The sequence below is a fragment of the Zootoca vivipara genome, chromosome 1 (genome assembly GCF_963506605.1).
Source record: "Zootoca vivipara chromosome 1, rZooViv1.1, whole genome shotgun sequence".
Lineage (NCBI taxonomy): Eukaryota > Metazoa > Chordata > Lepidosauria > Squamata > Lacertidae > Zootoca > Zootoca vivipara.
In genome coordinates this window covers 65,573,159-65,585,369 of record NC_083276.1, presented here as the reverse complement: position 1 = coordinate 65,585,369, position 12,211 = coordinate 65,573,159, and the positions used below count along the sequence as shown (strand labels likewise).

The 12,211-nt window shown below is 43.4% G+C and overlaps 1 protein-coding gene across 1 annotated transcript in view; it reads right to left on the bottom strand.

Annotated features, from left to right (window-relative positions):
* The window catches only part of LOC118088509 (synaptotagmin-9), an 89,343-nt gene extending 78,826 nt beyond the window's left edge, over positions 1 to 10,517 (bottom strand). The window contains exon 1 of the mRNA XM_060281923.1: positions 10,370 to 10,517. Within this exon, the coding sequence (XP_060137906.1) occupies positions 10,370 to 10,517 (148 nt within the window). The remainder of the gene's footprint in view (positions 1 to 10,369) is intronic.
* Between the last annotated feature and the right edge of the window lie 1,694 nt (positions 10,518 to 12,211).

Below are 12,211 nucleotides of genomic sequence, written 5' to 3'. Positions count from 1 at the left end.
AATAAATGATCAAATGTGACTTTTCATTCCTTTTGCTCATAAGCTCCAAAATCCTAAACAGCATCTATTTACACTGTAATTTGTCAGAAGCTGTTTTTAATATAAATAAGTAGCAGCGGGCCCACTGGCTTGTTTTCTGGGCTTCAAAAATATGCAGCCCAGCATGGCAATAAGGAAGAGAAAGCTTTATTTGGTTTTGGTAGTCTCATTCTTCCACTCAGTGTGGCATTAATGAAAATCAACATGATTAATGGTCTGGCCTTTCTATTTATCATCCTTATCTGCATAAGTATTTCCTGATCTCTCTTTTCATCCTATTCTGGGGCTTCACCACAGTCTCCTATGACCTTTATGAATTTTTAATGGAAAGTTCCTAGGGTCAGAGCCTTACTAGTTTCTCAAGGAAGAGACCCATTCTAAGTGAAGAGGATGGAGCACAGCAGTTGCTAAAAACCATTTTCATGACTGACAATCTCAGGCCACACCTTCGGCCCAGGTCATGCATGCCCACCAATGTTAACAGGTGCTACCCTAACATTACTAGAGAAAACACTCACAGTAGTCCGAATTATCTGATGGGAATTGGGGTGAAAAACATGTGCTTAACTCCAGGTTGATATGTGCCTTGTTATTCCTGCCACACACAAAAAATATTCAATGTTCCTGCACTGGCTCCATGTCCCTGTAATTTGTTGGGCAGGTGGGGTTCAGGATACTTGCAGGAAGATAGGCATGCATAACCCGTAAATGTTACTACTTGGACAATTTACAAAATGCTCATCGATAACACACACACACACACACACACACACACAATGAGTAGATCCAACTCAACTCCATCCCAACTAAAATATGCAGAAAATTGAGGTCCAAAGGCCCAGGTAAATAATAACAATAACAATAGCAATGCTTGGCTCTTAAAAACAGAGAATATGCAACCTTCCCCCAACCTGGAGGTATCCAGATGTTTTGCAGTCCAATTCCCATCAGATATTTTGGCTCCCACCACTCTTTCTCCTTACCAACTGCTGTTCCACACTCTCTTGAGTACCTTTGCTTGACTAAAGTGTACTCTTTGAAAATGTCTCTTGCTTGCCTGAATGGAGGGCAGTGTGTGTGTGTGTGTGTGTGTGTGTGTGTGTGTGTGTGTAGAAACCTGACTTTTCCATGGCTGGAATGCAACCTACCATGCAAAAGTGACAGTCATATCTGCTGCTCCACCCATTTCGCCTGTGCCCACCCCCGCCCACCAGTACTGTCATGCAACTCCCAGAAGTTTGCCCACGTCTTCCACAAGGGGCACATTCGACATGGCGCTATGGACTCTGGTCAATTAAAAACCTTATAGGATATAAGCTTCTACTGTAACTACAGCTCTTGTGCTGATGCAATTATCTTAGAGGGGTAAACACACAACATCCCAGGGGATGGTGTGAAGGTGCACATGAGGTTACCACCTTGCTGAAGCTAAGCAGGGTTGGATTTGGTCAGCGGGAGACTTCCTGGGAACCACATGGAGCCTTGGGCTCCATGATGGAAAAAGAGAGAGGATATAAATGCAAGAAAATAACAGATAAATTACCTGAGACTTTTCCGTAATCAGCCAACACCTTTAAAATGGGCTTATTTCAAACAAACCATAATTTAGATTTAGTTACAGGTAGGTAGCCGTGTTGGTCTGAGTCGAAACAAAATAAAAAAAATTCCCCTCTGTTTCAGTGTATCTGATGAAGTGTGCATGCACACGAAAGCTCATACCAAAATAAAAACTTAGTTGGTCTTTAGGGTGCTACTGAAGGAATTTTTACATAATTTAGATTAACTACAGTTTACTGGTAGTGACAAGCTGTGGCTAATCCGAAACGAAAGCATTTGATCTATCTTGTGATCAGAAGCAGGGGGGAAATGAGACTGAGGCTCACTGCAACTCATTCCCATCATGATAAACTATATGTCGAAACCAGCTCAGTGACAGTGCCACATTTCTTCATTTCTGTAAAAACAAACTGATGCTTCAAGATCAGTTAGGCTGAACATACACTCATCATATTTCAGACAGTAGCTGGTCAATATTTACAAGGGAAATGACAGCTTAACAGCAGTGCATTGCCATAGTGCTGCCTGCTGCTAGGGTCACATGCTGTAGGGCTATGTGACTCTGTGTTGGCCAGCAGGCAATGGCTTTCCCTACCTGCCTTGCCTATTCTCCAGCCCCGGGAGCCTTATATAAGGGAGCTGTTTCCAGAGGAAGAACTGTGAAGGGAAAGATACTCTTGTTTGCCATCAGCAAGTGGGCGGTTTCACTTGTGCTGCCCCACCTCCAGCCTGAAGAACCTTCAGAAGGGAGTTGCTGCCACAGGCATCATGTGGATGTGTTTTAATGAGATAAATAGAGTGAAAGTTTATGAGTCATGGGGTGCAGTGTGTGTGTGTGTGTGTGTGTGTGTGTGTGTGAAGTTAACAGTGCTTTGTTGATTTTTGACTGCTAAATTGTTAATGTTGTTAATATTGTTTTATAGATGTTAAACGCCAGTTACTTCCGGGTTTGCCGCGGTCATGACTTGGAACAACCGTAAGAAGAGGTGGTGGTAAGTAGAGGTTCGACTGTATTTGTGATGAATAAATAAATAAAATCCTTCCAGTAGCACCTTAGAGACCAACTACGTCTGTCATAGGTATGAGCTTTCATGTGCATGCACATGAAAGCTCATACCTATGACAAACCTAGTTGGTCTCTAAGGTGCTACTGATTTTGGGGGGGTTTTTTGGTCTTTTTTTACTACGTCAGACCAACACGGCTACCTACCTGTAACTTGTATTTGTGATGTTCGATTACGTTCCATCATGTTACTGTTATTCATTGTTTGTAAACTGGGTTTTACAATTGGGGTTTATTGGGATTCATTGGAATGAGAAATATATACTGTACACTAATCAAAGAAATGTAACAAATCAAATAAATCATTTTATATTAAGTCATTGCTTTTTTCTTTTCTTTTTTTAAAAAAGGTTTACGGGTACTCTCATTTTCCTACTCATATTGAAATACTGCCCCTCAATGAGGCCAAACTTAGATTCACAAAATGTTTAGGGGTATGCGTCCCCCTGCATCCCCCCAGAAAAAAGCACTGCATTGAGCTATGGATACACAGTTTCTGCACAGTGAAGGATCCTGTAAGGGCATGTGAAAGTGAAACAGGTTTTCCATACATGCATCCACCCTGCCATACATATGGAAGCGCATTCCTAGGCAGGGACGCTTGCTTGTAGGGAGGCTCATCTCACTCAGGAAACCGTGGGCTTTAAATGAAGTATTGATTTAACTGAGTACTCACTATATGCAGTGTGTAAAAGAGTAGTAAAAATGCTTGCTCTTCATTTATTTTATTCATCTGAAACATCAACCATTTTATATACTTCTTAGCAACCTTCCCTATAATGACCAAATCCCCTAATGCAAACATTTTTACCTGAATTAAGCTAAAATATTAATACTGTTGGAGTCAAGGTACTAATTAGAAAGGTTTTTTTTTTCCCTCAGTTGGCTCCATGCTGTTGCCACCATTCTTCCAGTCCTCGAAAACCTGAAGAGACATTCTTCAGAGCCCATTAATTGCCTTCTACTAACTCAATGAGACGGCTTGTCTGAATAAATCAAGCTGTCTTTGGCCTGTCTACTATTGATGGGTTTCTGCTGAGCTACAGAGAGCACTACCTTACTCAATATATTGTTTTCCAACTAGGATGAGGCATTCGACTTCATGGCCAGAAAAGCACACAGCACAGGGATTTCTTTTAATGCGTTCTTCACACAGTGATATTTCAACCACCTAAAAGTGAGTTAAATACAAAGTCCTAAAACAGATGTACATATCACTTCATGTGTATAGCAACAAATATAAAGCCATGTGAATGCGTAGATTTTACTTTGAAAGCACAGAAGTGTATCTCATTATTTAGGAAAGCAATGTGTTAAGAACCACTCAAGAAGGTTGTATTTATACATGGTTTAATTATACATAGGGCTCTTAGCTGAATGTCCATACTCTATGAGGACTGCGTGTACAACCCCCAATATTATAATACAGCCATACCTCATGTTACATCCACTGCTTTCCACAATCTTGGGTACAATATGACTTTGAAGCTCCATTTCCCCAAAATCAATTCCCCTAGATCAATTCCCCAAAAACCTTGGGGCAGTCAGTGATGAACAGGGAAAGAAGAAGAAGAAGAAGAAGAAGAAGAAGAAGAAGAAGAAGAAGAAGAAGAAGAAGAAGAAGAAGAAGAAGAGTTTGGATCTGATATCCCGCTTTATCACTACCCGAAGATGTCTCAAAGCGGCTAACAATCTCCTTTTCCCTCCCCCCCCCCCACAACAAACACTCTGTGAGGTGAGTGGGGCTGAGAGACTTCAGAGAAGTGTCACTAGCCCAAGGTAACCCAGCAGCTGCATGTGGAGGAGCGGAGACGCGAACCCGGTTCCCCAGATTACGAGTCTACCGCTCTTAACCACTACACCACACTGGCACTTTTATCAAGACCTGAAGACAATGGAAGAGCGTTATCAAGGGCGATGGGACAAAAGTATGATGTCAGACTACTGCTGGATCATCAAACGAGAATCCCCTGTGCAAGTCCACAAACGCAAGAGCTACAAGCACAAATTCTTACCTGAATAACAACAGCTTGTATATTCTGTATCCCTAGGGAATACATTTTTTGCATACCTCCAACTGTACTTAGATGTGTACTTACCGGTAGATGTATATCTAAGTACATCTAAGTACATGCCATTTTCAATACTATACATGTTTACGTTTATAATCATATTGTATTACTTTGGCTATGTGTTTAATAAAATATTTAATTCTTGCATTGTGAAAAACGAATATTCAGGTGAAAAGTGAAAAACATGAATTGCAAAAAAAAGCTAGAGCTTACAGAACAAAACCGACTTCAGATATGAAATCAACACGTTGAAATTAGGTTAGAACAACTGTAGGTGTCAATGCAACAAAAATTTTGTTCCCCAGTGTGATATAAAAAAAGATATATTGAGGTATCGCAATGTTTAGCTGGCGATATATTGTGATATTGAAATATTTGCTGGTGAGAGGAATTGGGTTGACCCTTTCCTCCCCTTAAACTAGCAGTACTATTAAGAGGTTATAATCATAATCACATGAATGTGGGTGGACTTGTGCCTCCATCCTTTTCCTGTTGCAGATGGGGCATGCTGGGGCACTGGGAACCATTATTAACCACATGCTACTTGTGAGACACCATCTCATTATTTGAAAAATCTATACCCCATCTTACATTATCGATAGGACCCTTTTGCTTGCAACGCGGGTGGCACTGTGTTAAACCACAGAGCCTAGGGCTTGCCGATCAGAAGGTCGCCGGTTCGAATCCCCGCGATGGGCTGAGCTCCTGTTGCTCAGTCCCTGCTTCTGCCCACCTAGCAGTTCAAAAGCACGTCAAAGTGCAAGTAGATAAATAGGTACTGCTCTGGCGGGAAGATAAACGGCATTTCTGTGCGCTGCTCTGGTTTGCCAGAAGCGGCTTAGTCATGCTGGCCACATGACCCGGAAGCTGTACGCCGGCTCCCTACGGCAGTAAAGCGAGATGAGTGCCGCAACCCCAGAGTCAGTCATGACTGGACCTAATGGTCAGGGGTCCCTTTACCTTTACATGCCCTCCTCAAAAACAAACACAAACCTCATGGTTTAAACAACAAAGATACAATATAAATAAGATGGTTTCAATATACAATAGAATGCAAGAGTGCTACTTCAGTTGCTACTTCCTGCCAATATAAAATTAAAGCTCAGGGTTTTGCCAATGCAAGAACTGTTGAACAGGCAACACAGCAACTGCCAAAGACAGGGTGATGTCCAGATTATGTCAATGCAGGTGACTGTGTTCAATACCACCTTTATGATTAAGGTGTTAGATGTGGGGCTGGTAGAGAACATGGTAGATGTTCACATTTTATTTTCACGGAAACCTGGTATCTTCTTCTAGAAAAACCAAAAGCTGTCAACGGTTTTAAAACTCAACTAACTTATATTGCAGCTGACTGAAGCAATTCCAGAATCCTTACTAGGATATGGCTAAAGCTGTATGTACAAGCACTGTGGACGGCAGAGAAAGCCTTTCAGTATAGTCCAAGTGAAAAGCATCCTGGACATCTCAGAAATGTCATTTGGAACTCAGAAGCATGACAAAGAACAAGTGAAATGGTATTTCTATGAATTCCTTTTGACATATTTCTATCAATCACACCAAGTACAAACTAAATAGCTATAGTTTAACTTGTGAAGCCCATGCTCAAATTGTTTTACACCTGCCAACTTAGGTTTAACTTTATGTTTAAGTGTTCTTACTTGAAATGCTTAATATTATTTTAAATAAAGGTTGTGTAAACCCCACTAAAACATAACTTATTCTGCATAAAATTTGATGCAGGAAATGGCTCAACAAAATAAGCTTGGTTTGTGAATAACCAATTAATGTGGCAAATAACTGTTGCTTCTGAATGACCAGGTAAAGAAGCTTAGTTAAAATAGAGAAAGGTTAGTTCTTGCTATGCTGTCAATGTGCCACAAATGCACAGTTATGCATGCACTGGTGATCTAGAAAACATCTCCATGGATTGACCACTTTTGCATGCATAGTCACAGGCTGTATTCACTAAACCAAATGGTCCTGAACCTTTTGAGAACAAGGATCCACTTTTAGCCCAAAGATGCATAAAGACCCTATTTTTTAATTCCACACTATATACTTGTACACTGGTAATGTTGCTGTTGCAACCCACCCAAAGTCAGTCCACTACCCAGTGTGGATCTCAACCCAGCAGCTGAATACCAATGGATTACAATATAGTGAAGAATTTGTATAATGTAGCAGCCACTCAACATCAGATGATAAAACATGGGCACAACTGTACAGTAAAATCAGTGGAACCTAATTTGCTTCTGACTCCCCATAAAGAAAATTATTTACTCTGTTTCAAAGATTCAGGGTTGAGTGTCAATTCTTATTTAGCTAAAATGGGGGCATCCACACACAAGAGGAGGTATCAGCAGGCTTAAGGAAACCTCAAAGTTTTCAGATGTACAAAAAATGTTTAGAAGAAAAGCACCCTCGGGGCAGGCGGGGAACCCAAGAACAGTCCAAGGCAGAACAAGTATGCTCAATAGCCACAGAAAATTAGAAAAGAAAGTGGACATGGCTGCTCAGCTTCAAGAACTGCTGATCAGCTAGCTGAGAAACTAGGCAAAAAGATTAAAGGAGAGAATAGAAGGTACACAGTAATATTATTAGGTCTTTTCCTCCATTGCCCTTCAGTCTATTTGTCACTTTCTCCTTCATCCTCTAAAAGGAATGAGGAAAAACAGACACAGATACAAGAAGTATAGAGAGAATCTTCTTATAGTCTAAAGAGAATTCATTTGCTGGTTCACACTGAGAAGCTATTTTTAAATGTTGTTAGGAACAGAAGAAGTGAGAGCTTCCCAAAGAAACCAATGGAGAAATCCAAGATTTCCATGTAACCAGGATTGGACATCAGTGTAGCCACCACACCCCACCTTCTCCAAATGCAGTTCATCTTCACCATATTACAAGTTGGAAAGGCTGTGGATGAGGAAAGGGTTTACGACAGGCCTGCAGTGTAGTTCACATGAAATACTGCAGCTTAGGCTCTGAGTGATGCACAACAACTCTGCGGTGATGTCCAGAAGTATTAGACCCCAATCGAAGGATGGATTCAAGCTAAGTGAGCAGTTTTCAACAGCACTGCTGCGGTATTATCCACTGCCTTTATTCCCACATTGCTGGTTGGCTTGAGAAATATGCAGTGCAGTTCCATGTTGCATCCTCACTGCAGACTTATGGGGCACAGGAATCTTCTGTTAACATTGCTGAGCAGAGCTACTGAGGCTGCTTTTGATTTCCAGTCAAAAATACCCCATACATCTCAGGTTGCAGTAAAAATCCAGCTCCTTAAGTTTCCCTCTGGAACCTCATTCCAGGCCAAATCCATCAGTTCAATTGACTTGCATTCCCCTTTAAACGTCCAAGAACTAACAATATAAATAAAACATACATGAATCAAGTTCCAAGTCCAAGGGAGGGACTTCTGTATTCAATGTTAACCCCCCCCCCAATTCTACTTAGTCACAGGCCCTGGTAACACCTGTGGCACGGTATAACATTTTGTTGTGGGGCTCCATTTGTAAGTAAATTGGATGACTTCAGCAGCATGATCCAAAAAAATTATTTCTTGAAGTCCTGCTAAGTTCAGCAGAATAAACTTTGTAGTTAGTAACCCACAGTTTCAGAAGACTATAAATGCCACTAAGGAGGCACTTCTTCATAGCTTCCCATACCCACAGCTTAGTGGTAAAGTAATCATCAGAAAAGCCGAGGCAGGTATGATATAGAATGAGAGCACTTCATGTGCATCATATTGTGTTAGGTGGATGATCTACGCTAGCCCTGTGAACAGTTATGCTTCCAGTGCAAATGGGTTGAAGAGGACTAAAGACTTGCACTTGGGAGCTGCATGTGCACTAGATAAAATTTCACACAGAGAAACAATGCAGACTCAGCTTAGGCCTTTGGTGATTTATCTGGGAAATACATGTGCATATTTGAATTAGGAAGATGTCTGATCTTCTTCAGCAGCCACAGAATGGGTCAACATTCTTGCAGAAAGTAGAACAGCAACGAAGCAGCTGGAGGTGCTTCTTTAAGAAAGAAGCCTTTAAATCAGGACATTTATCAAAAAGAAACCAAAGGCACTGCACTAAAGACATAATCCAACATAAATCCCATAATCAGCCCAAAAGGCTGGTATGCAGTCTCTCTGATAGGAAACAAGAGGGAGGGGATTCAACATGCTTGCCAGTGAATCAAAAATGCTACTGTGGGACATAGTATAGGATTGTTCCTAAGAAAAGCAGTAACGTAAAACCCATCTGCTGCAAAGTATAACATCCTGCCTCTACCTCCCACCCTGCAACATCTTAAGTGTGTTTATGCATAAGTCAATTCTCTGTGATTTCAGTAGGACTTATTTCCAAACAAGTATGCTCAGGATTCAAGACAGAACAGAAGCACCTATCAGTTTAACAATTCAGCATGCCCACCTCACTTAAATCCTGATCCTGGTCAAAGGAACTTACCAAAGTTAGCTGCTAGCTTTCAAATAGCTCAGCAAGCAAGCAACTTCTACGCTACCCAGTGAAAGGATTACAACTAATTAAACGGTGGTACCATTCCTTTGCTCCATTAGTCCCAAAACAATCAGCCCCCCAAACATGTTTTAAAGAAAACAAGGTCTGCTGCCAGTTGATTTTCATAATGAAACCAAAGGTACAGTACAGAGATTTGTTATATTGTAAAATGCTTATACAGTATTACTTGTAGGAGATATAGAAGAGCAATTTAATGCTCTGTCACATTTTATTTTATTGTTGTGCACGTGCGTGTGCGTGTGTAAGCAAGGCAAAGAAACAATTCCTGTAAGATCTGAATAGCCTTAGAGCTACCCAGCGAGTGATGCCTTTTGAACACACCGCCCTGGTCCCACTCTGAGTTCAAACAGAGACACAGCCATGTTTTGGTTCCTGGAGATGTGTTTATTCGGACACACCTGCATACGTGCTGGTCTTACAGCAGCAATAGAAATCCACAGGATCTAAAAATAGTTCAGAGATCGTACCTTAACTCTGCCCCATGACCATGTCCACAACGCTGTACACACACACGTGTTACATGGGAACAACTCTCACTCAACTCCCAGGGACTTCCCTCTGAGTGAGCATGTCGAATATCAGGATGCAAACCCATGATCCTATCCTAAAGCCATGCTTAAGAGTAAGTTCTGTGAAAATCAACAGGATTCATTTCTGCATCCATTCAAATCAGCATGTAAGATTCCATTGAAACCAATGGGTTTGGCGCCTAAATGTGACTAGGGTTGGGCGCTGCGTCCGGGAGGACAGCGTGCTCTCTCGCTGCACAGACCGGGAACATCAATCCTGACCTCACCATTTGGAAGTAAAGTCCTGGTCGCCACTAAATCAGGGCGGAGGGAGATTTCTGAAAAATGGAGGGATGGGATCGGGCGATCACTGACCACAGCTGCCAAGTTTTCCCTTTTCTCGCGAGGAAGCCTATTCAGCATAAGGGAAAATCCCTTAAAAAAAGGGATAACTTGGCAGCTATGTCACTGACGCGCCACCTCTCCAAACCCAGCCAGCGATGTACGCCTATGGATTTCCGATCCTTGTCCCGCTGAAGTTCCTTCCCGGCCACCCACCACCCTGGCACCCAGGATCGCGGCGCTTACCGGAGTCTGTGGGCCGGGGTCTGCCGCTGTCCCGCAGGTAGTAGTTGAACTCGAGGCAGCGGTCGTTCTCCACCGTCCCGTCGGAGCAGAGCTCGACCAGCAGCTTCAGCGCTTTCTGGCAAATCTCGTCCTCCCTGCCGCCAGGCATCGCCCCCCAGCATCCTTGTGAGTGGAGAGGAGCTCTCCGGTCGCTCACACGCGCTTCTTCGGCTGCCGCCGCTGCCGCTGCCTGCCGCCCGCTCGCCGTAGCCGCCGAGGCAACTGGGGAGACTCCGGCATACTGGGAAGAGGAAGCAGCAGCAGTAGCAGCTGCCCAACTTCGCCTGGCCGGCCTCGGCACTGTGCAGGAGCCGCCACCGCCGGGCGTGACCACCCCGCCCGGACGAGGAGAAGGAGGACCCCGCCACCAGTTGCGCCCAAAGCCAGGCGCCCAGCCAGCCGCGCCTCGCTCGGCTCGAGGCGGCGCCCGAACGGCTCTCCCTGGCGGCCGCGAGCCTCACTGCAGCAGCCCGGCGCCAATAGGGAAGGCGCCTCCTTCCGCTCAGCGCCAGGCAGGCTCAGGGGAGCTCGGCGTTTTCCCGTGTCTCCCCTTCCCAAAGATTGTCAGCTGAGCTATCGCATTTCTTTCCCAACCTTTCTTTTTCTGGAACAACAATTTCCCTGGAGACCTTGACGTTCCAAACGCACACGCGGAGCAGAGCAGAGCAGTGCAACTCAACGGCTGCCTGCGTGTGGAATTCTCCTCAAGTACTTGAGGAGCCACATGAAGAGAATGTGCTGTTTTCTTGCGGCAAATAAAACAAAGCTGATTCCTAATCTTGCTGCTTTTAAAAACAGTACTCTCATAAAAAAGTTTACTTTTCGCAACACAGTTTCCCTTCACACAGAGGTTCTCCGCCCGCCCCCGCCCCCCTCAGTGTACAATGCACAGGCTTTGGTTTCTGGGCCTCTCCGTTCCCTAGGCACTGGGCATTGCAAGCTATTGTGAGGGGGAAGCACCACAATTTTTCCAGAGAACGGGAACCAAAATGCTTCTCTTCTTTCTTCTTTATTCCAATGAAAGATCAAGCCACACAAAGCCTCTCGCCCGCTTTTCATCAGCCACTTTTAAAATGGTGGTTCTGTGTTTCCCAGGCATGCACACCCAAATGAGAGAAGAGAAATCCTCTACTGAACATTTCATTGTTTCACTTTGCTTAGTGTGGGGGGAATAAAACAGACACAATCTGCTGCACATGGGGTTGTTTTTCATTTTATCAAAATAGGGTCAGTATTTTCCAAGTGGTTCAACTGCACACATATTCCTGCTAATCCTTACTTTAAAGTACCAGCTGGTGTCCCCAGAGGAATCTTACCACCTGCTAGTGCCCCCCCCCCACATTTTGTGAACTAGCATGAAGTAACTCCATACACAGGTGCATACATACTGCTAAGTAATACTATGTATTTTCAGGTTACGTTGGGTCACATCATGGAGGCACAGTACGTTTATTTATTTCCCCAATTTATAGTTTGCCTTTCCACTTTTAACAGAGTGTTCAGAGCATGATATAAATAAAAGACACGGCAAGAAGCACATTAAAATCGTAACAATCCTCAGTTCTTCTAATAGCAAACTCAGCTCCTGAGTACTAAGAGCTGTGGCCAAACCAAGGCCACTAAAAACCAAGAGGGCTATAGCAGCCTACTCAGGGCAACCTCGATATTTTCAGAAGTACGGAATAAAAATAATGTTTGCAAACAGTCAAGTGGGAGCCACAAAGGGTAAAATGGGGTATCTTGGCAGAGGACATGGCTGTCAGGAACCCTAAACAGGAACACTCAAAATATTTTCAGAAGTAC